This window comes from Schistocerca piceifrons, chromosome X (assembly GCF_021461385.2).
Source record: "Schistocerca piceifrons isolate TAMUIC-IGC-003096 chromosome X, iqSchPice1.1, whole genome shotgun sequence".
Lineage (NCBI taxonomy): Eukaryota > Metazoa > Arthropoda > Insecta > Orthoptera > Acrididae > Schistocerca > Schistocerca piceifrons.
The window spans coordinates 271,395,213-271,422,120 of NC_060149.1; the positions used below are offsets into that span (position 1 = coordinate 271,395,213).

At 36.1% G+C, this 26,908-nt stretch overlaps 1 protein-coding gene across 1 annotated transcript in view; it reads right to left on the bottom strand.

Moving 5' to 3' along the window:
- Positions 1-26,908, bottom strand: part of LOC124722304 (ecdysone-induced protein 74EF-like) — a 237,050-nt gene that overhangs the window by 17,326 nt on the left and 192,816 nt on the right. Inside the window, exon 7 of the mRNA XM_047247486.1 lies at positions 7,317-7,496. Coding sequence (XP_047103442.1) covers positions 7,317-7,496 — 180 coding nt within the window. The remainder of the gene's footprint in view (positions 1-7,316; positions 7,497-26,908) is intronic.

Sequence of the window (26,908 nt, forward strand, 5' to 3'; positions counted from 1 at the left end):
AGAAGCCAATGGAAAATAAAACAAATTTCCTCCATTTTCAAAACAGGTAAAATTATTAAGACAATAAAGAAGATCAGTTCATTTGCAAGTATCACATGTTCAATGGTAAAAGGTCTTCCACTGTTTCAAGGTACAAGATGGTGCACAACCAACAAAGCATGGCCCAACTGTCCACATGTTATACACATAGATCTACAAATATGTTGCATTTTATCCAGCATAAAAGTTTGTATGATAGCTGAGGAATTAAAAATTTAACCCAAACAGCTTTACTCTATTATTTGGCACTTAAATGTATAGAATGCAAAATATTTACAAATGCTACACAAAACAGAACCTCATGTTTAAGAACAACAAAACCTGTAGAAAATGATGGAAACTGCTTATTGTGATCTATAGTGCACATTCCTTCATGTGATTCTAAAATCAATCACTAGACTGAAGCACTGACCAAAAGACATCATGTTTTCCTAGGTACAACATCATATTTTCCTAGGTACACTATCCTCTAGGTAAAACACGCTCTGCTAACTGTTATGCAAAGATATGTATGCACTGAATTGATAACCTTTGACTTCTTATATATATATATACGTGCATCAATGTGTCAATGTCGTTAAAGTCCGAGCAGATGTATCTTGACAGCCACAGAAAATTGGATGCAAAACTCATATATTGCATACTTTCAATGCTTGAAATTTTTATATAACATATATCTAATATGTGAGCTTCTAGAAATGACACGATTACCATTCAGTAGTGATTTATCGCAATGTGACATAGTAGGACCTACAGTTGGAATAATAAATCCAGCAACAAGAGTGTACTGGTATCCAGTATCTGTGATGATTTCTCTATATCACTTCAGGCAAATGCCAAAATGGTTCCTTTGAATAGGGTACAAATGATTTCCTTCCCCATCCTTTCATAATCCAAACTTTTGTGCTGTCTCTAATGGCCACACTGTTGATGGAGTGTTAAACTCTGATCTTCTTTATTCCTTCCAGTATCTGGGAGTGGATGCAAGGAAGGGGGAGGTACCTCCAATACATGGTAATTTTGTGTGGAATTACAAATACTTTTGATATTTCACTATAAATGGCACTGGTTGATGGTACACTTTTCACAAGACAATGTCCAATACACTTTGTGGCTTTCTTCACCGAAACCAGTCAGTGTGGTGGGACAGGATCTCAGTCTATGAAGGCTTTTTTTCTAGGGGAGGAAGGAAGAGAGGCAGCCGCCATCCCTTGCCCCTCACTGGGTACACCCTTGTCTAATGGGTATACTTATTTCACACAACTTTAAATCCTTGAAATAATGAAACGATCATATGGAATTGTTGGCTGGGAGGTCCAATTCCAGTTCAGCCACCAAGTGCAAGTCTTATTTCAGCCGGCACCACATTGGGTGACTTGCAGCCGATGATGAGGATGAAATGATGATGACCACACCATACCCAGTCCCCGAGCGAAGGAAATCTCCAACCCAGTCGGGAATCGAACCTGGGCCCAGTGCGTGTGAGGCAAGCATGTTACCACCCAGCTAAGGAGGCGGACTTTAAATCCTTGAAATCTTAACAAAAAGATCTATGACAAGGAAGGATCCTGAATGACAATATTTGACTGAAAATGATAAATCATATTGTATTTGGAAAACATGTTGTCTCCTTTTCACTCTTTTTCTCCAGAACCAGTACACTTCCTGTAGCAGTACAGTCTGTAGCTTTGTGAGTAAGTATCAGGCTACAGGTCCAAGGGCTTCAGTAGAATCAGACAATGAGGACTTGAGTGAGAGCCTTAAAAAAATCGTTCTTTGTAGTTTACAAGGTATCCTAAAAGGCAAGGAAAAAAAACAATAATAGGGAATGAATTACTTCTGTCTCACAGGCACTATTTTGTTTCGTGCTTCATCGAACTTTCCTTTATTGTGTGTTAATGATCTCTGTTTCTCCCTGATTTTCCATTTACTAGCATACACAGTTACACAGAAGAGTTTCATCATCTAGGAAGGACCACAGACTATTAATAAATATCTCATTAGTTAACTGTCTATGCACCTGTAATTTAACAGACTAAAAATACTTCTATTTTGTGTTTTTACTGTTACTTTGTTTGAATTAACTGACAAAATGTTCACAAGACTACTGCAAAATGTGTTCAAACATGAGCAGTTACCAAAGAAAGGATCACGACCATCAGCAATAAATATTATAATGCTCTTCACATTAAGACATAAACCGAGAACTCTCATCACAATCTTTTACACAAAGAAATTCACAGAAATTCATGACATACTAAAAGAGGGCATAGGCAGGTGTGTGAAAGTAACAGGGAACACAATACACCAATATCCTCTATCAGACAAGAAACACAATCCTAATACTTGTAATGGACAAAATGTAAATGATAAGATAGTATATAGACTTAAATGATGAGGGCTGAAGTATGAATTAACATTAAGGGATGAGTTAGCTCATAAATTAGCAGATGTGTGTGCTGAAGATGTAGTGATAAGGAGATATTAAGAACAACGGGAAACAGGAATCAAATAAAAAACTTGATGAATATGTCCTATTTTTTTATACAACACATACACACCATGTAATTATTCTTGCTGTGAAAGTACTGTCATCTAAGTTGTTAGGGAGATGTTGGACTAGTTAATTTTGATTACTTCCTACCACAGCTTAGTGTTTTCCCTCTTCCATTTGTACCCTGTAACAGTACCTTAATTGTTTAGTTCTTTGTTGTAAACATTACACACTCATCCTGTTTTTCTGTGCATCCCATAGAGTCTCAGCACACATGAGGAAAGACAAAAGGTTAGGCTTTAATGTCCCATCAATGACAAAGTTATTAGAGACAGAGCACAGATAAGGATGGAGAAAGAAATGGGTTGTTCCTTTCTCAGAGGATAAAGCTTAATTATTGATTTAAGCAATTCTGGGAGCCTACAGAAGTCTAAATGTTGATGGCTGAGCAAGAATTTGAACTCCCATTCCTGCTGAATTTGAATCCAGTGTGGTAACCACTGTTCCTACTTACTTTGTCTGATATCTCTTCTTTCAACAATAATATTCTTTTCTTTCTAATATCTTGATTATATGCTCATTTATTTTTAAGTAGCCTTTTCTTCTTTATGATAACATTTTCCTTCCTGTAATGAACTATTCTTTGGACTGTTTATAATCCTTTATGATTAATCTTTGGTTTATTCCCTGCTATTACTCTTTACTCCTGACTCCCCCTCTGTATAATCACATTACTTCTCTGGTTACCAGTACCTTTCTCATTTCAGATTGTTTTGTTTTTCCCTCTTTCCACCTCAAAGTGTGGCCCATATAGTAACATGATTCAGCTTACATTACTTCTCAGCAAAACACTGATATTCCGCATGAAATATAACTGTTGTTACACTTTAAATGCAGTGAACTATAAAAACTATGTACTTGGTCTGAACGAAAACACTGATATTCCGCATGAAGTATAACTGTTGTTACACTTCAAATGCAGTGAACTATAAAAACTATGTACTTGGTCTGAACGAAAAGAGAGAATCTGTAACAAAAAGAAAAGCTACTGCTTTCCTGATACCAGATTAGCTTGTACATGTGCTAAGCTACCAGTATGACAATGTGCATGGGGTATTAATATGTCACTAATGGGGCAAGGCTGTGAGATCTACCCATGGAAATGAAAGATATTTTTATATCATAGAAATCATAACTCACACAGTCATGCTCACTGAATTGATGTAGTTGCAAAACAAATAGCAGACTATCTGCTGATTTTCACAATCATGGTTGAGCCTAAGCTATTGACAACTTCAACTGTTATGATGACTAATTATGAACATGGGTTCCTATGTAACTATCTTGTTTTTTAAGTGACTCAGTTGATTGAATAACTCTGGTCACACACATAACTCACACCCATGTGTGACTTTAACAGCTAGAAAATGTGTGTTTGCTATCACAATAATGGTTTAGTGCTTATTATGAAGGCCTCAGGTGTTATTGGTTACATTCTGTGACTGCCAGTTGTTACATGTAATTTTGTACAGCACTTTGTTAGTTATTGCTTTGTAACCAGATATGGCCTTGTTCTGTGCTTGACAGTGTCAGGATAATACATTTGAAAACAATGCATGGATTTCTGAAATGTCCTACGTGATTAGTTGGCTCCACATTTATTTTGATCTACATATTACAATGAAGCATGACACATTCAAAATAAGTGGAACAGGCCTGCTCTTATACTTTTCTAACAGACTCCTCAGTTCATTATTATAATGAATATTCCCTCTATGCTGGAGCACCTTCGCAATTATTTCCTTATAAGAACTTATAGGTCTCCTTCCATTCAAAATAATTCTCTTAAGAGTGTTGTTCCTGACAGATTTTCATGCTAATATTCTTGTATATCCCTGAAAACACAAAATTGTGTTTGTAGCAGCCAGTGTACATACAATTATTTCAATATTTATGTATCTGTGCAACAAAGCTATAGCAGAAAATTTAAAAAGCAAGCTATATTTCAAATTAATTCATCTGCATGCATAAATTTCCTGCAAGGCAACAATTGGAAGTTTCTGAAAGGCAAGAGATTAGTATCTTCCAAAAACCTCCATGAAATTATTGAAAATAAATGCAAGATACATGTTGAATGAAATATTCTCAGACCTTATATTGTCTCAACAATTGATTAAGGTAGTATTAGAGATTGTCAACCATAAAAATCTCAAAATAAGCAATGGTATTGCATATCCAGTTATATGTTAACTTCGCTGACCCTCAAAACATAATGAAACTATTCATTGGCACTGAGGAATTTATGAATAATTTCCATTGTTCTATGTGAAATGCAATAAACCTATTGAAATTGTTCACATACCTCCATACTCTACACAAATCACTCTGACATACACTGCAGAAACATTTTGTTATTTGTTTTGTTGGTTAATAAGCTATTACCATCATCTGCAACTAGCCTTATTACATGGTTCACAGCAGGGTGGAAGCATTGAATGTGCCATCAATATCTTGAATAGTGTTACAGCAGCTGTGATGAGACATGATTTTCATCAAAATTTGGTGACTTGGCTGAGGCTGAATTTCAACAGCCGTATGTATATATCCACTTGCTACAGAAATGCACTGTTAAATACTGTATTCAAAGTCCAGGAAGCCTGTGTGAGGAGTCCGACACTCACATAAGTTTACTCACCTATTTCCAAGAATGTCAGATTTCAAATTAAAGCAGCAGCTCCTCCACAACAGCAAAATCATTCAATTTCACCAATGCAAATTACTATAAAATTATAAAAAGTTGGCACACCATATTATTTGATAGTTCTTTCAGTCACATCTCTGCTCAGATGTGTATATTTAAAAAATGTGTGCAATTTTAAATAAATATTTAAGCATCAATATATTACCGGTATGCATAAAATCAAATTCATGCAGAAACTCCACTCTCTGTAGATACTAACAGAATGACAAGTATTTGAATAATGAATGTTAAAGCAAGTGTCCAATAAGTGTGAGATTACTGAGTAATATGAGTGTATCACCTTTTTGGCACTTACCTAAAGGGTGCCACTGATGTATAATGGAGGTAAGACATACAAATTTTATGAAATTGTTGTTTTTGTTCTTTTGTGATAAAATATTTTTGACTAGTATAAACTTGGGAGATTTGGAATAAATAACTTTTCTATAAACATTTAGAAGTAAATTGAAATGGTCAAATATGAGAGCATTTGGACTACTTTTTCAGACTGGCGATTTTTTAAGGTTAGGGCATATGTCACTCTGTTAAACCCTTTTCTAATTACATAATTAAAAAGTCTCTCCTTGTAAGAAAGTGTAATATCTCAGCTGACACATTATGAATGATTGCTGAAACACTACTCAACAGCTTCAACTACTGTGGAAAATAATTACTACATTTTTATATAAATGATATATTACTCATGTCACTTGCACATGGCTTCATAATTCTATTTGAGCTACATTTTATGGACTAAAATATTTATGATCTGTTCTTCAAGAGAAATTAGATTTTCTGTAATAATATGATGAAGAAAACAGTAAGGAAAATGAAAACACATATTTAGAATCTTGTAATTTCAGATTCAGGGGCTCATTTTTCAGGAGCTAAAGATGATGAGAGGAAAAGTGTAAAAATGCAGAACTGTAATATTGAGAAGTTCCAATCAGTGTGGACACTTGGAAAGGGCAGATATTTAATTCACATGTTGGAATGAAAATGAATCTTTGGAGAGTAATAGCCAACAAGAAGCTATATAAAACTTGAAATAGTTTCATAGCTATTATTTGTAGTATCTGTTTGTTGTTACATTCTGGCAATAAATGGTTTTCAGAATCAAGTAACTACTGGCAAGGAAATGTTCTTTTATTTGATGTAGATCCTCATGTTTAATGGCAAGATGCATATTTCACATATGATATTAACATTCATGCTATTTTTGCTGGAAATTGTCATAATTTTGTTTTATACACCATATTCAAAAGTATTTATCAGTTTTAAGGAATTAGGAAAAGATATGTACTAAAGGGAGTCAATAATTCAAATTCAATATTATTTCTTGACAGCAGCACATCTGCAAATAGTTTTGGATTTGTAAATAGACAAACATGGACATATTTTTGAGGTTTGTGAAAATGACTGATTATTTTCATAATATCAAAAACTTCTTGTGATTGCAATAAAAGATACACATTAGATGAAATCTGTGTAAATTAATGGAATGAAATTGAAAACATCATGAAATTACTTATTTCATAATGTTTTCACTGTCATTCCAGTAGATATGGTTAATTTTTCTTTGTTTAATATTATTCTTATGATAGTAAATCATGGGGCATGACAATAAATCCCTAATCCTTCACCTACAGGAAAATCTGAAGTCTGTGGTCAGTAATACAACAATTTACAATTGGCAGCTAATATTACAAATATTTTATGTATTTTCACTCATAAATAAGGATCTCCATTTCATTGCAACAACTATCTGAAAAGTGTTTATGCTGTCATGTAATAATGTAAGTGAAACAGATTATGTTAATTTTTACTATCCTTCTAGCTTGGTGAATGTATAATGTAAAATAAATATATATTTCTATAAATGCAAATACACACAGGGAATGATCTACTGAGGATTTTTTTTTTTTTTTTTTTGCAGCTCGTAAGAGCAATAATTTATTTATGTTCTCAGGAAGGCAGAAGGCAATTCCACAAATTGAATGTCCTGAAGCGCTAAACCATTTGAGATCTAAAATAAAGACTTACCTTTACCTGGTAGGAGCTCAGTCTTGACCCGAGCATACGTGCATGCTGGAGGAACCGGTGGGATGGCTGGTATGCCTGCTGGAGGAGCTATGGAGCTAGGCGCTGACACAGGGGCAGAAGCCGAAGCAGAGGCTGACACAGGGGCGGGGTTGGGGGCAGGAGCAGGGGCTGACAGTTTCTCTGCACAAGACACACCAGCTCTTACTGTAACATCATGCAATAAAAATGTTTCAAAAATAGTGGCACATAGACTTCATAAATAATAATGATGTCAATACAGATTCAGTTAAACAGTTATGTTAAAGTAGAACAAACTGAAAGAGGCACTCAAGAATCTGCAATTAAAATGCTTTCATGCAGCAGGATTACGGAAACAAAAAATTTAGCTCATGTTGACCACATGATGGTCATGCCTATATCATGTTAATGTATTAAGATTTGAATGGCATTTATTATCCCTTTCATGTATATTAGACTATAAAGGAAAAAGATGATTAGTATTTTACATCCCACTGACAAAGTCTTTAGCTTCTGCCACCGGTAGTCAATCTGGTTTCTTCTACTGACTAGTGATAATTTTAGCTTTTTTGGTGGGCAGCAGGCAATATGGATTTTAAAAACATTTTCATTAGGGCTTCATAAAATTTTAACATAAGGTATTTGGTAAATAATTATTATTATATGCTTTAATTTGCTGTGACTCTGCTTTATAATTCTTTTAAAGTAAAGTTGCTTCCCTACTTTATAAATCACATTGCTGTGGAGCCAGTGGGCAGTCAGAAAATTTTACTACTAAGAGATATGAAAGTGCATGGTAGGTAAAAAAGGCTGACTCCCTTGGCTTATACCATACTAAATGAGTAACATGGGTAGTGAAATTTTATTTCTAACAGTACAAATGCAAACTGTCCTTAATTAAGTTGCCTGAGTTGTATTCTGATTGATATGCAGTAACAAAAAACAACTATTATTGAATAATGTGTTACTGGACACTGCCAGATGAAGTGTGTGATTCTAAGACATGAAGAGTTAAATATAATGTAGTGAAATTTCAGATTGCCAAGTTCCCATATGGGATGTTTCACAAAATTAGTGAGGTAATGAAAGTAATCAAAATTAATTTTCAGTTTTAGTACATAATTGAAAAGACTCTGGAAATTACACTACAGTTTGCATAATGTGTAAAATAAGGCCTCGAAAATGAGACAGAAAAGTTAAAATCAAATGACTAATTGGAAAATACTTTCATTTTCACTGTAATTCATACTGGCTCTGGTCATATTACAGTGCAAAAGAACAGAAAACAGATAAAAATGAAAATGTAGAGGAAAGCTACTTATGCAGATCTACACTGTTGCAAAAGAAAATGTTTGTGTGAAAGAAAGCTGCAACCAGCCATACTGTTCTTGAAACAATGTTTTATTGTTATATAATAAGTTTTGGACTTTGGTCCCTCATGAGTCAGTTTCGAAGATTTCTCATATGCTTTTTTATGTATTCATCTCAATGGAACATTGTTCCTTATATATTACATTAGAGAGGCAAGCTTTCTTCATATAATTTATAAAGTGCATCTTTTTCTTGAGATAAAAATGCAGAAATTTGTGCAAGAAATCTATGCTTTCATCTGACAATGGACCTAGGCAAGATACTAGTTATAAAAAAAATAAATTATTGGTTAAAAACATGTCTGTTGCAGTTTTCTTCCTGCCTAATATTTACAAAAATAGATACAGAGTTATCAAGCCATCATGGATAAAATAATACAAAGAGATTTTCGGAAACACTGGGGAAAAATCTCATAATCTTTATTTTTTAAGAAATAAACGATACAACTGCTTGGTCTTTGTTTATTATGCACATCAAGATAAAGATTAATCCAGAAGAGTTCTCAATAGATTGTTCTCACAGTTCTTCTGTGTCAAATGATTAAATGTTGATGCTTTATGAGTAAATTTCTCTCAGTCATTGTTAAATAATAACTGTTGTGTGGTTTGTATTGTATCTCATGCCCATAGCATACCCTGCAATATTATGATGGCGTCAGTGGTGCATTACTACTGAATTAATTTAATTTGTGTCCTTACTATGTGTGTTATTTATAACTTAAATTTTGGTTACTTTTTTTAACAACATTGTGTAAGAAACTATTTCATTGTGTGATAATACAGATATTATCAAACATAGTTTTTTTGCAGGTTCTATACTACACTTTGCCGCAATCAAGTATTCAAGGTAGCATCTTCATTACAGTGATGCTTTGTATCATACTGTCATCCTTGTCCAGCCTCAAGACTTGTTAAAATATGATGAGGGTCCTCATTAAATTGGTCTGAAAGAAGAAGTTGAAGGAAATTCAGATAGAGTTGCAACATTTCATGGAAATGAAATTTAAACCACATGAATCTTGAGAAAATTTGGGAAACTAGTATTTCAGATGGACTATGAAACAGTTTTCCTTATTCCATTGTATATTTTAAACAGGAACCACAACGACAAGATAAAATGGATCATGTTATGTATGGAGGCATGCAGACAGTCATGTTCCCCTCACTCTGCACAAAAACAGAACAGAAAAGGGAGCAATTGATAGCAGTGAAAAGTCAGCTCAACCATGCACTGTAAAGCAGTCTTCAAAGTGTATATAAGACTGACTCTGTGTCATGCCTTTTAAGAGCTGGTGAGACTCTGCATTAGTATGTTAAAATATCTTTGGATGGTTGTCAGATAAATTGTGCATCAATAGTCACCAGAATCTTACTTCCATGTGCCCACCCTGATAAATACCAGAGGATTGCTGATATGTGACATGGAAACTTAACTGAGTTTTGCTTGGTGTGAAACACTGAGGCTTGTACATTTTAACAATAACTGCAGTAATAATTGTGGAAACTGGAACATCAAAATGATATTTTTGACAGAAATTAACTTTATATCACTGATAATGTACATGGTTAAGTTAACAGAACTGTACTTGATATCTGATGTTGAGAAGCCAACATTGTATAAAGCTTGTATGTGCTCCATTGGAGCCTCTAAACAGCCTAGTATGTCCTTGGAGAATTTTCTTACACAAAAATCAATGAATGCTACTGGAAAATCATGAATAATAAGTTAAAATCCCAGAAATTAATATATTCTATAAAGTGAGTGCTACAGCTTTAGTAAATTTTAAAAAAGAACATCTTTTCATTCCATTGTAACTGAAATTTTATTTACTTTTAATAATGTTGTAGTTATGATGGAATGAAAAAAATGTATTTATTGTATTGCCTCAGACATTTTTAATGTGTGATGTTTTAGGCGATTGTGCAAATCTAAGAAGCTTTAGTATTCATTGTTCTTTGAAAGAGGTTTGTACATTTTTCAGCACATGTGGTCAGGTATTTTCCTCCTGAACTATGGCATGTGGAGTTGCCTGAAAGAGGCAATGTACCTCGTGCTCTAAATGCTCCAAAGTGCCCTGACGTATCAGTTTCTGTTCAGATTTATCTCAATGTGCAGGCATAAATGTTACATGTTGCAATGGAGTCTCAAAAGATCACACTTGACATGTGTCCACAATGTTCTTCAGTTATGAAATTCAAGATGAGAGATTGAAATCACCCTCATGATGTCTAACATTACTATTGCTATCACAGTTGGTCCACATGAAGCAGAACTTGTCCTAAAACCCTACATTTTGTCACTCAGTATGCCAGAAGTGGAATTCATTTAACCACTGTAAATTGAGGAATTGCTGGTTTCCCAACAATGTACATTACATTAATTGCATGTGTGCTAGTAGAGTCCAGTTTGCAGTAAATGATGTCAGACTGTGATGGTAGTCAGGTCTTTGTCCATTGTAGTTCTCCAGTTTTGTGCCTACATTGCAACAGTCTGATACAATCACACAGATAAGAATAGCAGTGATTCCACGTTAAGTCTTCATTGTGTGGCCACTCACTCACTCACCCACTCACACACACACACACACACACACACACACACACACACACACACACACACACACACACACGCGTACTGTTGTTTAGCAGAATATCCATTATGACATTTCCATTTCCCAGAGATCTTTAATTTTGCCCTTTTCAAACTACTTACTCACATGTTGACGATGAAAAATAAAACATAGATGAGACATACTGTTTAGTTTTTTTTATTTCATTGGATAATAGTCACAGGTTTTTCTTCAGTTCCACTGTTGTGAGAAGTCTCATAACACTGAGGCACAGGCACTGTCACATGACAGTAAACATGCTTCAGTGTTATGAGGCTTCTTGTCCTGCAATGCTGGATCTAAATGGCTCTGAGCACTATGGGACTTAACTTCTGAGGTCATCAGTCCCCTAGAACTAAGAACTACTTAAACCTAACTAACCTAAGGACATCACACACACCCATGCCCGAGGCAGGATTCGAACCTGCGACCGTAGCGGTCGCGCGGTTCCAGACTGTAGCGCCAAGAACCGCTCAGCCACCCCGGCTGGCGCTGGATCTAAATGTTGAAAACAGTAGTCACATGAGTAAAACTTGTGATTGTTGTCCAGTTAAATAAAAGAAAGATAAAAACTATGAAATCAGTCACACTATTCTCCAACAGAACAATTTATGTTGTATTTCAAGAGATGTAGTGGTGCTATATTTCACATTTCTACCTCATTTGATCGCTCTTTATTGACTGAGTTCTGCATAACATGAACTTTTCTGGTTATACAAGAGAAGTTGCTGATGGGTCTGAGTGTATGCCATCTCTTTGCAACATAAGTCATTTATTGTTGGTTCACTGTTCTATACATACTCTGAGCTTGGATTCATTTGGGCCATTTTTTGTGATTATTTAGGATGGCTTCAGAATTACCCATAAAATAGAAACCAAGATTATTCATGATTATTAGAAAAATTGCTGAGAATGTAAAAGAAAATACACATTTACTTGATGTGCTCGCAAGAAAGAACATTTTGTGTGTGTGTGTGTGTGTGTGTGTGTGTGTGTGTGTGTGTGTGTGTTTTCATGTGCGGGAGAAAGGGTGAGTTACGGGAAGGTAGATAGAACAGATAAAAACTGAAACTATTTCCAAGATATTATATCTTCTGAAATGTCAGATGAATACATGGCACAGAGTGCACTGCATATCCTCCAGTTATCTCGATTTTCCTTTAATATACCAGTTAATTATGTATTTAATGAGGTGAGATTATGGCTTAGTTTCTATAATACAGCACAAATTATTGTAATTCTCATTATTTCTTACTATTATCTTCACTGTGTTATATGTTTCTAAGTTCTTCATCCTAAAAATTTCCCTTGAAGCTTTCACTGACTTAGATATTGAGCTAATATGTGTATGTGTACTGATTTTTATCATCATCATCAGCCATTTGACATCCACCCCTCAATATAGGCTTCTTCCATTTATAATGGTCAGCAGTTTTATGCATCCATGTCTCCATGTTTTCTAACATCACCTATTGCCTTCCATTCTATAACTGTAGCATACTATTGTAATCTGCCAAAGAACTTTCTTGGTCCATTTAACTCACAGTCTGCTGCAATCTGGTGAGGAACTTTCTTGGTCCATTTACCACCTATTCACCTGGTTTCATGTTCCATCAAACTCTATTTCTTTTTCATTATAGCCATAATTAATTTCACTCTAGTCTGTTCTCTGACCAATTTGTTTGCCTTCTTGACTCTCCTAGTAATTTCCAGCCTGGATCTCTCAATAGCTTGCTGAGAAACTCTTAGATTTTGACTGGTTTTTGCTTTAAAACTCCATGCTCCACTAAGTCAAAATGTGTAATACACTTTTAAGTTTTCTAGTTATCATTGAGAGATCCAGAGAAAACATAACAAAATTAATACTTAGCCTACAGCAAACTCTCTCATCCTCAATTAGACCAGATAAAATTAGCTTATTTTAAAAATCTGTTAAAAGACTGATATTCTGCTCTCAAAAGATGGGCGGATGATCAGCAAAGGTGATTATATTAGCCTGAGAATAAAGAAAAAAATTACATGGAAATGACAGTTTCATAAACTTCCGCAGAAACTGATTTATGTGATGTTTAGCATCGTATTAATGTCTGCTGACTTTTGAATACAGTTAAGCTGGTGTCCGATGTTTATTTAGTACCTACTCATTAGTAAGCATGGTACATTTTATTATTTCTATGTTTTATTACATTTTACATAATGTTTGCTTTTTAAAGATTGTTAAGTTCATAGTAACTGAAGGCTATATTCTGTTTCTTTTCATAGATCTGAAAATGATGGTTAGTCAATGGATACTTGTAATCAACAAACTATAATTTTATTTTTTATTGCAATCAAGTCTGTTGTAATTTTTTAACAAATAATACAGATAATTTTATCTCATGCACCTGACAATGTTGGATATTACAAATAATCAATTCTCTCTCTCTCTCTCTCTCTCTCTCTCTCTCTCTCTCTTTCTTTCTCTTTCTCTAAATGTCTCGTTCTATGTCTTATAACTGATTTGTCTATCTCTAAATGTCTCGTTCTATGTCTTATAACTGATTTGTCTAGTAGTATTTGATAAACAAAAGAAATATGAAATTGATAAAAATGCCCCTGTAAAATGATTATGATGATGATACATTTTCATTTAATTTTTCATTTACAGTAGCGGCTTTATAACGAAAATACACACTGATGTAAGCTGGAAGAGACTGTGTGATGGAAATAAAGAAATGAAAAATGAGCACTGTTTGTGGTGTATGAGGAGGAAGAGGAGTGATAGCAAGAAAGGAAACAGAAAGAGAAAATTTGAGTGAAAGATCAAGTGTCACATGGAGGATAAATGAGGAGGACTTATTGTAAGAGTATTTGTGCTTGCAGCTGTGTGCCAAGAAGAGGCAATATTCACAATGTATCGTCAAAGTATATCTACTTCTTCAGAATACTCTTATGCAGGTGTCAATGACCCATCTTGATATACTGCAGATATTTTAAACATAAAATTTAATCTTGCCTCAACAGAATATCTCTAATTGGCCTTATCATCAATCAACTATATCAAAACTATTTCATTGATTTCTGTGTCAGTTTTAAAATGAGAAAAAAATTTATCATGCTGATATCACTATACCTAACATCTGTTAGTGGGGTAATCACACATCAGTGTTTTAGCAGCTAAATTATCACCACAAACATCTGTGCTTTGCATACACAACAGTTTCTTACAGTTCTGAAGACTGGAATTAAATCTTAAAGAACTGGTCAATCATAGCTTTTCATGCCATCCAGCAGGTGAAAGAGAATTATGTCCTTTGTGCTATTCTCTACTTTTCCTACAAAACAGGCAATTTATCCTAGCCACAAAATATGTAATAAATCACCTGAATGTATAAACTTTACTCCAAGATGGGACCTGAGACAGAGAGATGGTAACAAGCAATCAAATACCACATGTTACTGTAAGAAATTCTTTGTTCAGTGTGCATAAAAATAAATAATTGAAAAATGCTGGTTTAGAGTGCGATACTTTAGGGAAATTGACTTCCTTACAGTCCAAAAAAGAATTACAAGGATCATAGAGACAGTAGCTCCCATAAAATCAAACAAGAGATTTAAGGTTAGCAGACAGACAGACTGTTTGATAGCCTTAGGAGATACATAGCAAAAGGCAGCATTATTCTTGTTTTATAATGAAATGGTAGCTGTGTGATGGATATTCCAAGAAAGCTGTGGGGATATTTAACATTAATCTCTAGTCACTCACCCACCATGATGTCTTTGCATTTAATTGGAGTATTTGGATTAATCTTTGAATTCTGCCATTTGAGTTCAAATAAACATGAGAGTCATAAGATGACATTACATACTTACAAATTTTGAAGAGAACTTTCAATAGTATCCAGCCTATTTAGAATGTCTTGCTTTGTGAAATTCTATAAACAGACGTCTCTCTCTTTTTCCCATTTCTCCTCCCCCCTTATAAATGTCCCACCCCCTCCCTCCTCTCTCTCTCTCTCTCTCTCTCTCTCTCTGTTTCATATTTTTCACACAATTTCCTCCTCAATGCTCTTCTCATAACTGCCTATAGTGGGCCCTCACTTAGTGTCTCAAGTAACTGTTTACACTTTTTAGCAAATATGTAATTGTTACGTTTACATCTACATCCATACTCTGCAACCCACTTTGAAGTGCACGCCTACTGTAACACTATTCTGCTTTCTTCTGGTTCCATTCTCATATAGAGCACATGAAGAATGACTGCCTAAATGCCTGTGCATGCTTTAATTAGTCTAATGTTCTCTTTTCAGTCCCTATGGGAGTGATATGTAGAGCTGTAGTAAATTCCTAGAGTCCTCACTTAATTGTGATACTTGGAACTTTGTAAGTATACTTTTGGAGGATTGTTGGCATCTGCCTTGAAAAGTCTGCTAGTTTAGGTTATTCAGCATTTCTGTGACACTCTCATCTCTGTCCATTATAATTATCCGGGCTGTTATGCCGTGGTCGGTTGATGAATTCTGAGGTGATTCCCAACGTTTCATCTCCGACTGCGGGAGACACCTTCAAGGGGGTCCGTAGCTTGATGGAAGGTCCAACACACACACTGGCTCGCTACTGGGAATCAACTCAGAATTCATCAACCGACCACGGCATAACAGCCCGGATAATTATAATGGACATGATATTTCCGGCCGTGAAAGTTTACATTTTAGTACTCTCATCTCTGTTAAACAAACCTGTGTCCATCTTCAATATCCAGTATAAGACCTATTTGGTATGACTCCCACACACTTCAGCAAAATTGTAGGATGGATCACATGAGACTTTTGTAAGCAATATTTGTAGACTGACAGCATTTTCCCAGTATCCTACTAATGAACAATAATCTGCTGCTTGCTTTATCTATGACTGTGTGAGATCATTTCATATCCACAAAAAATGTTACATCCAGATGACTCATTGATACTGCGGACATAAAATACTACTTTTCTGTGTTTTGTGAAGTGTACAGATTTAGATTTACAAACATATAAAGCAAATTGCCAAGCTTTACACCACTTTGAAAAGTTGTCAAGATATGACTGAATATTTGTGCAGCTTATTTCAGCTAGCACTTAATTACAGATAACTGCTCATGTGCAAAAAGTCTGATGTTAGTATTAACATCATCTGCCAAGTCATTAACAAACAAATGAAATGCAAGGGTCTGGCACACTTCTGACATATCCTGAAGCTACTTCTGCATTTGTTAGTTTCTTTCTGCCCAAAATAACATTTCTGTTGTCCACAGCAAGAAACCCTCAATACAGTCAAAATGGTTCAAATGGCTCTGAGCACTATAGGACTTAACTTCTGAGGTCATCAGTCCCCTAGAACTTAGAACTACTTAAACCTAACAATAACCTAAGGACACCACACACATCCATGCCCGAGGCAGGATTCGAACCTGCGACTGTAGTGGTCGCGCGGTTCCAGACTGTAGCGCCTAGAATCACTTGGCCACTCTGGTCGGCTCAGCACTGTCAGAAAGATCATTTAGTAACCCTTGTGATCATACTTTCATTGGTAAGTACTGATGTGGTACTGAGTGAAATGCTTCTCTGGAGTCAATGAACACTACATCTGTCTGATTACCTTGACTCATGGCTTTCAGGATGTCATGTGAGAAGTGTGCAAGTTGGGGTTTGCATGACCAAAGTTTTCGGTATCCATGTTGGGTATCATAGAGGATGTCAGTCTGTTCAAGATACCTCATTATGTATGAACTCAGAATTCTGATTTTGCTATAACACCCCCAGTTTTAGTTTCTGCATCATTCGTGATTGTCCTGGCACTAACTTTTGTGTCACTGACAGCTTTTACATATGACTGGAATTTCTTTTGGCATTTGTGAGAGGTATTTTAATCAAACTATGCTACAGTACTCATTGAAGGATTTACACATTGCATTTCTGAAAGCCTGATGTATTTAATGTAGCATTTCTCTATCTATACGGCTATGCTTTGTTTTACACATTTTGTGCAGTAGTTGCTATACATTTACAAATACTGTGTACCATTGAAGATCTCTCCCTTCATAAACAATTCTAGTATGTATCCAGTACTTGCTCAATTATTTTTCAAATTTGTGCTACAGTACTTCAACACTCCCCTACACATAGTTAAATTTTTTGAGTCCCTCCTTGGAATATGACACTACTGCTTTTCATCTTCCTAATTGTTTTAGTTGTCATTCATACTTTTGTAATTATTGTTGTTACAAATGTGTCATGGTCACTTATACCAGGTTGAAGTGGACAACCTCAAAAAGGTCAGGTCTAATTGTTGTCTTTAGATCTAATGTATTTCTGTCACGAGTGGGGTTCCAAAGTATATGCTCTAAGTAATTTTCAGATAAAGTATTTAGTACTCTTTTGCAGGAGGACTTGTCATGATCATCACTTACAAAACTGTAATTTTTCCCATTCAACTGCTGAATGACTAAAGTGTTCGTCATTGATGACAGTATTCCTGGGGAACAAACTGGATGGTTATAATTAAATTGCAGCTACTTACAGAGGTCCAGTGTGGGCTGTAACTGTCATATGTTAGTGAAACTTGGTAGATATGCTACTGTGTTAATGTGAAACCCATTTACACTGAAAAAAATTACTTCCAATTGTCACCACCAGGTGCAAATCAGGTGCTGTGAATGCAAGGAAGACGTATAAAAACGTTTACATGTATAATGAATTAGGAATGGGACATGGGAACAAACAGTAAAAAAAGTGAGAAAGACATAGTGTCAATTTTATTATTAACTGCTGCTTAAACAATTTCTTCAATATGAACACCAGAGATGACAACGAGATGCTACATGCATAAAAACAACAGTTTTATGCAGCAGTTCTGGCAGAATCTGAGCAAGGTGTAACTAGGATTTTAATAGTCTCATCTGTGAGGAGCATTTCTTTGGATCTTACACTAATGCTTCTTGGTCTCCTACAGCTAACATTATTTGGACTGGATGGAAAGTTGCCCAGTTTAGCAAACCTTTCTGAATGCCTCGCACACTGCATGCTATTTGGGTAGTGACTTCCAACATCTAGTGTACCCCTGGCACATTTAAGGAGACCATACAGTTGTCAACACTATGGCACAAGTCTAGTTAGTGGCAGCCTATCTTGTAACAGAATCTTTGAGGTACCTGGTTCAAGCACTCCACTTGATTTAGAACCTGAGAGCCAAAGTCAGTTGAGGGGGTAAAGCTGCAGGTTGTGAGCTTTGTTGAAATTCCATGAGGAAGGCTTCTCTTCTTAAATTTCTCTGCCAGTTGCTGGAAAGTTCCAACTATGGCCTATCAACCAAGATGGTAAGCATAATTTGTTCCAGTGTGCTCTGCAATATGCAGTTGGGTGCACACAGTTCACTCAATAGCTGCTAGAATATCATCTTCAATGATGCCGCCAGGCACACATACTGAGTGCACAAGGTGATACTCCTTATTGTGTGCTGCCATTTCCCTAAAGGTTATCATTATTTACTGTATATGTAAACCTAATATGATAAACAGACCCTTACCCTTTTTCACACGATTCTCCCAAATACAGGACACCACAGGCTTTTCAAAAGGTAAAGTGTGTTACATAGGCTAAGTTTTTGTTTTACTGGGAGACAGCAGTTCAAACATGTCAGTTAGAAGGATAGGTGTCATATCCTGGGCTCTCCATTGCCCCTCCTTCCCTGTGCATAACTTGCAGATATATTTCTGATGTGCTGTATTACCTGCAGGGGAGACATTACATATGGAAGAAGATAGCACTTGAGGTAACTTTGGTGTCTCTCGTAGGTTTTCTCTCAGTAGCCCATGCAACAAACTTATTTTCAAAAGCTTCTTATACTTGATAGCAGTCAGGTCAATTTCTAGCTACTTATGAATTGTAGCTAATTCATCTCATGCCTTAGAACAATATTCACAGAAGGGTTGAACTGCAGGTGTTGCAATGTTTCATTGAACATTAAAAAAATTTAAAATTAATCTGGCTGATCCTCTTTTAATTTCAGGGTCTGTTATGTTACTAGGATTGCAAGTTTCTTATGAGAACTGAAAAATATCCACTGGTGTTACATTTATTACTTACTTCATGTGGAAAAATCTAGAGCATAAGGGTAAATAATAGCCAGTTAACAGACAAGCCCTCCCACAAACCATGGACTTTGCTCCAGTGGGGTGGATTGCTTGCCTTAATGAAATATATAGCTGCACAGCAGATGCAATTATATCAGAGGGGTATCTGTGGAGAGGTAGTAACACACAGTTCCTGAAGAGAGGCAGCAGACTTTTCAATATTTACGAGGGCAACGATCTACATGACTAACTGATTTGGATTTATAAAATTAGTCAACATGGCCTTAGTATGTTTGTATTGTGGATGGTTGAAAGCAAGGGAAAACTACTGCATTATATTTCCTGAGAATGTGCAGCTCTATTACCTAATATTCCAGCAACAACATGATTGCTAAAGTCTGTATAATCACTTCTTGAGGTGACAAATATGACCTGACCCATCACTGAAACCCTCTGGTTGAGTCATATATATTTGTGTGTCCAAGTTGCCATTCAAAAGTGCAGTCATAATGTGGAATTGCCCAAGCCTCAAGTTTTCTTCGGCTACAATTGCTATTGGTTTAATATGATGGCAGTATATTGGGTAAAATATTACAGAGGTAAAATAAAGCACCCTTCAGATCTCTGTGTGTGAGCCTGCTGCTACCTATGAAAATTTGTGCCATACCAGGATTCAAACTTGGATTTCCTGCTTATTGTGAGCAGTCATCTCAACTATAACCCACTGGAGCATGATTTTAGGCCTGTCTCAAACTTTCATTATGACTGATGTTCCTACCTATGATTTCCAAACACTAACATCACAGGTTCTCCCAAGGAATATGTGGGCACAGTACAATTTAGGTGGACTGTGGTTTATCCTACTAAAATTGTCAGTACAGGTTTATAGTAACTGTAGTTTCAGTACATTCAAACCATTTGCTATGATACCATTTAATGGCCCTGCATCTTCACTGATTTCTTCCAAAGGGATCCCTTCATTTAGCTTCATTGCAGTAATTCATTTCACACTCAGAAGGATGTTCCCACCAGAAAATCAAATCTGGCATTCTGTGGGTCACAGCATGGAATGTAAGGTCCCTTAATTGCTTACATAATAGGTTTATGAACTTTCAAATGAGAATTGGATATATTGAACTTAAATACAGTGAGAATTAGAAAACTGGTGACAGGAAGAGCAGAATTTCTGGCCAGATGAGTACAGAGTTATCAACACAAAATCAAATAGGTGTACTGCAGAAGTAAGTCTCACCATACACAAAAAACAGAGGTGCATGTAAAATTCTAGGAACAGTATAGTGAACAAATCATCATAGACGAGAGAGACCAGAACTCACTACCCATCACAGCAGTACATGCGCCTAATACCTAAGCATACAACGATGATGTTGAAAAAATACATAATGAAATAAAATAAATTATTCAGTACATTAAGGGAGATGAAAATTTAATTGTGACATGAGATTGGAATCTGATAACAGCAAAAATAAGATAAGGAAAAACAGGAGGAGAGCATGGACTGGGGCAAAGGCAGGAAAGCGGAATTTCCATAGAGCATAATTTAATCACTGCTTACACTTCATTTCAGAATCGCAGAAGGAGGCTGTATACATGGAAGAGACCTGGAAATTCTAGAATCATCAGATAAATAGTCTAATGGTAGAACAGAGATTTAGAGAGTGTGAAAGTTTTCCGGGAGCACATGTGGACTCTGACCATAATTTATTAGGTATGAAATACACATTAAAGTTGATGAAATTGCAGTGAGGTAGGACCTGGATGAGTTGTAACAACAGAAGATTGTTGAAAGTTTCAAAGAGAGGATTACACAATGACAGTGAAATACATGAAGGTGAAATAGTGAGAGGTGAAATACTCAAGACAGCCGACAATCAAGACAATGAAGAAAAAGATAAAACCTGGTAGCCATATTTGGATAATGCATGAGATATTAAATTTAACTAAAACAACCATCCAATTAGGCCTTGGAGGCCCAAAAGTACTGACCACCTGCTGTGTCAGCCTCAGTCCTTAGGCATCACTGGATGCAGATATGAGGGGCAAGTGATCAGCACACTGCTCTCCTGGTCATTCAGTTTCTGTGACTGGTGTCACTACTTCACAATCCAGTAGCTCCTCAATTGGCCTCACAAGGGCTGAGTGTACCCCAACTGCTGACAGCACTCAGCAGACCCAGACGGTGACCTATTCAAGTGCTAACAAAGTCCAACAATGCTTAACTTTGGTGTTCTGACAGGGACCGATATTACCACTAAGGCAAGGCTGTTGGCAAATTTAACAGGTGCCAGGTGAAAATATAAAACATGCACCAAGTGATGCAGGCAAAGGGAATACAGATGTCAAAGTTATGAGATTCACAGAAAGTGAAAAATTACAGAGCAGGTATAGCTAGGGGAAAAATACAAAGCTGCTGTAGCTTGCATGAATGTACGGAAGATAGGTGACATGAAAAAGAAAATTAAATAAACCTGTGGAGAAAAGAGAAGCAGCTACATGAATATCAAGGATGTAAATGACAAGTCATTACTATGCAAAGGAGGGAAGGCTGAAAGGTGGAACGTACTGAAGTAAATAAATTGAACTTAGTGCTTTCTGTTCTCTCCTACTGTGGCACCTAGTTTTGTGTTCTGCAAAACCTCTCTATTTGAAAAGTGTAAATTCTTTGTCCTGTTTATACTTAGATTCAGTGTGAAGTTAATGTGCGCCCATGTTATTCCAATATTAGAGTCACTATTCTTGAAAGTGTTGAGTTCTATTCTTGTTACTAAATATATCCTTAGTTAACTGCAGCAGGTAATAGGTCCAGATTTTAACACTACAGATTGTGAAAATTGTAGTATTGGTTTACTGGTCAGTTTTTTGGTTTACTAAGGATATTCATGAGATTGCAAGATTTGTGGAATATGGCTAACATGATCTTCAGCAGCATGATACTAGTAGTTGTACAAAAATTTTGCAAGTAGTCAACTGAAGTTGAGTGAGAAACATCAAAGTGACAGATTCAAATGTATTTAAAGGAACATTATCTTTATTTGACTGGAGACTAAATGTCAATGTCAATCATTAGTGAAGGATTAGAACCATCTGATGCATTTTGGTACTGGCAACAGGACAATGCATGATCAGTTATGATCAGTTTGTGTTATCATAACGGCACTTGAGGAGGAACCTGATATTCATATACAAAGAAGACTGACGCAAAAGATATATGGGACACCATTTCATCAATGTTTCAACAATATTCATTGCAACATTTACATATGATGTTTGATCATTTCTTTGAAAGGAAAAAAAGATGGCATCACATCTGTAACAAAGCAAATTTTCAATGACCTTTACAATGAACTGAGAAAGAGTGATCCAACCACAACCTTGCCTCTTTCATTGTTTTATCACTGTACTTTCAAAACATAGGTCCCAAATATCAGTTTTACAGGTTTGCCTGATATTGTGTTGCTGAATCTGAGCAGACGACAAAGCTCCTTATTGCAAATTTGTGTTTGAGAATTTGCAATCTACATGTGGAAAGACTGAGGCAACTTATACTTTCTACACAAAATCAAAATTGAATGAGCAACACTCAGAACAGAGGAAAATCACAACAGAGTGAAATAAGCCAAAGAGGAAAGAAAATCATTCATATCTGTATTGCAAGAAAATTGAACATGCTACTGCAAACTGCCAAAGGTGCAAGGCTCCAGATGAAAGAAGGGCGACAGCTTGCAATAATAGTTCTAGTTCTAGTTCCAGTTTAACAGTGAACAGCAAACCAGATACACCAATAGTAAAAAACCTGCAACGCCAAAAGAATAATTAATGTACTGTAATGAACTCTCAGGAGTATATTTATCTGGGTAAAATATTTAAGTGATTAACATTGCAAGATCACAAGTTAGTGTAAGTGCGAGATAAGCTATTGCAAATGTGAAATGCTGGTACATTAATAACCAGTCTAACCAGCAGAATATTGAATGCAAGCATGCAAATGTACATGCATTGTGTTACACAGGTGGCTGATGTCAGTTTGTGGTATGGAGTTCTATGCCTGTAACACTTTGTTGGTCAATACTGGGATGGTTAATGCTATTTGTGGATGAGTTGTCATCTGATGATATCCTGTATGTGCTTGATTGGAGACAGATCTGGTGATCAAGCAGTCCAAGGCAACATGTTGACACTCTATGAGTGCTCTCCTGTTGGAAAACAGCTCCTGGATGCTGTTTATGAATTGCAGCACAACAGGTCAAATCACTAGAATGATCTACAAATTTGCAGTCATGATATATTGGATAACCACGAGAGTGCTCCTGCTGTAATACAACATCACACCTCAGACCATAACTCCAGGTGTAGGCCCAGTGTGTCTAACATGCAGACAGGTTGGTTGCAGGTCTTCAACGGGCCTTCCCCTAACCAATACCCAGCCATCACTGGCACCAAGTCAGAACCAGCTTTAATCAGAAAACGCAACATACCTCCACCCTACTCTTGAATGGGCTCTCACTTGACACAACTGAAATCACAAATGGCAGTGGATTGTGGTCAATGGAATGCACACTACGAGACATGTGGCTTGGAGCTGTCCTTGAAGTAACTGATTTGTAACAGTTCGTTGTGTCACTGTGGTGCCATCTGCAAGTCAGACTGCTGCTGTAGATGCAGTACAATGCACCAGAGCCATACACTGAACATAATTGCCTTCCCTCTTGGTAGTGCCATGTTGTGGTCTGCAGCACAGTCTTCTTGTGTGAACACCACTGCCAGCAGTCATGTACAGTGGCTACATTCCTGCTAAGTCTTTCTTGAATATTGCAGAGGGAACTTCCAGCTTTTGGTAGTCCTTTAACACAACCCCATTCAAAGTCAGTGAGGTGTTGATAATGGTATCTTTGTCACCTTAAAGGCATTCTTAAGTAACATCAACTCACCACCTCCAATCTCAAAGATAACTACTGCTCACAACTGTTACAGGGTGTACTTAAAGCAAACCAGATTTGCACCCTAATAGTGGCATTACTAGTACCGTTCTTAAGTGACTGGTGACAAATTTGATTAGACATCATCTTTCACATGTAGAAACACACCTAGCAATGTCTGTTTATGTCACACAACTCCTTCTTGGTGTTGTAATTTTTTTCCATCTGTGTACATCTCTTGCCATTGACTTGTTAGTTCATACTAATTTTGATAGCACTTACTCTGGGATTCTGACTCTGGCATGACACACAAAATTTCACCAAATAAATGGCATTTCACTATGTTTGAAAAGTTTCTGAGTCGACAATGTGTACAGACAGATGGACATGATGTTTTTTTGTGCATGAGGTTGGTTGTATTAATACTGAAATATGCATAAACAGTAATTGGACATCTGCTTTGCAAGATAATATTTGGCATTTACGTGATATGAGACACCAAATTTTCTCTGTTCATGAAGTTGCACAATGTGGGTGTAATCTACTTAGGATAACAAAGCTTTTATCATTTGGCGACATAGTGAAAAAGCTGGCACAAGAGAACTTATTGATTCAATGTATATTATGAACATGTGTCTTTGTTATCTAGTGACTTCAGAAGAACAATTACATGGTAAGCATGATGGATTTGGTCATTAAGACAAATGCCACACATGATATGTGGTCTCTTTCTTTGTTATATCACCTACATGTTCTGACACCAACTCATTCTGTGTTGTGTGCATTCTTGGCTTTATGAATTATTTTCAAAGATAGATTTTCAAAGATAATTATTTTTGTTTTGCTTGGATATACATCATATAAAATAAATCTGAAACAGCTGACAATCTGAAAACATTTTTGAAGGACTGTGATGCTACTGGTCAGAGAATAAAAGTATTTGTTCTGACGGTGGAGGAGAGTTTAATTGCAATTCCGTAGCTGCAGTACTATGAGACTGTGGTGGTGAGTTTTGTTTTACTTGACCAGGTGTGCTTGAGCAAAATGGTTTTTCTGAACAAGTAAATTATCAAATAATAAAATTTAGTCACTCCATGTTATCATCTAGCAAATTACCTAAATCTTTTTGGGCTCCTGCATGTAACACAGCCATTTTTCTATTAAAGCATACTGGGGAGTTAAGTGTCATGAGAAAACACCTTTTGAGTTGTAGACTGGCAAAATGTTCAACACTTTTAGCTATTTACATATTTTTGTTTTGCAATGTTTATTTATTTTCCAAAGAAATTTCATGACAAGGCTATGTCTGGCCATTTTATTGGTTATGTGAATGACAAAGATGCCTTCAAAGTGTGGACCCCATCAAAACATCATGTAATCAAATCACATAACGAGGATAATGGAATGTAATCAAATTAAATTGGGTGATGCTGAGGGAATTAGATTAGGAAATGAGACACTTAAAGTAGTAAAGGAGTTTTGCTATTTAGGGAGTAAAATAACTGATGATGGTCAAAGTAGAGAGGATATAAAATGTAGACTGGCAATGGCAAGGAAAGCGTTTCTGAAGAAGAGAAATCTGTTAACATCGAGTATAGATCTAAGTGTCAGGAAGTCGTTTCTGAAAGTATTTGTATGGAGTGTAGCCATGTATGGAAGTGAAACGTGGACGATAACTAGTTTGGACAAGAAGAGAATAGAAGCTTTCGAAATGTGGTGCTAAAGAAGAATGCTGAAGATAAGGTGGTAGATCATGTAACTAATGAGGAGGTATTGAATAGGATTGGGGAGAAGAGAAGTTTGTGGCACAACTTGACTAGAAGAAGGGATCGGTTGGTAGGACATGTTTTGAGGCATCAAGGGATCACAAATTTAGCATTGGAGGGCAGCGTGGAGGGTAAAAATCATAGAGGGCGACCAAGAGATGAATACACTAAGCAGATTCAGAAGGATGTAGGTTGCAGTAGGTACTGGGAGATGAAGAAGCTTGCACAGGATAGAGTAGCATGGAGAGCTGCCTCAAACCAGTCTCAAGACTGAAGGCCACAACAACAACAACAACAACAACAACAACAATGTTGATCTTCAACCAGAGTACTTATGTACAACTGGAAATTGAATAAGCTGGAATTTAATTCTATACCTCAAAAAATAGAAGGGGGAAGTGACTTGAACAGTAATGTTTGATCAGATGAAAAAATTAAATCTGATATTGATCAAACTGAGTCTAGTAACTAAGAATTTTACTAATGAGTTTAGTTATTATGAATTAGGTTACTAGATTCATCAGTCTCAGAAAACAAATGTGTTAGTTTGTCTGACAAAAGAAATCTGTTAATAGCTTGCACTAGCAAACTTCAGTGAAGCCATGATTACAATAACTGTTTTAATTCATTGACAGAAGAAATGAAGACCTTTGATTTGCAAGTTGGTAGAACTGCCTAATGGCAAACATGTGGCCAATAATCAGTGGATACTTCACATAAAATATAAACCTGATGGATCATCTGATAAATATCATGCTTGTTTGCGGCATGTTTAAACATACAGTACTTGAATATGATGAAAC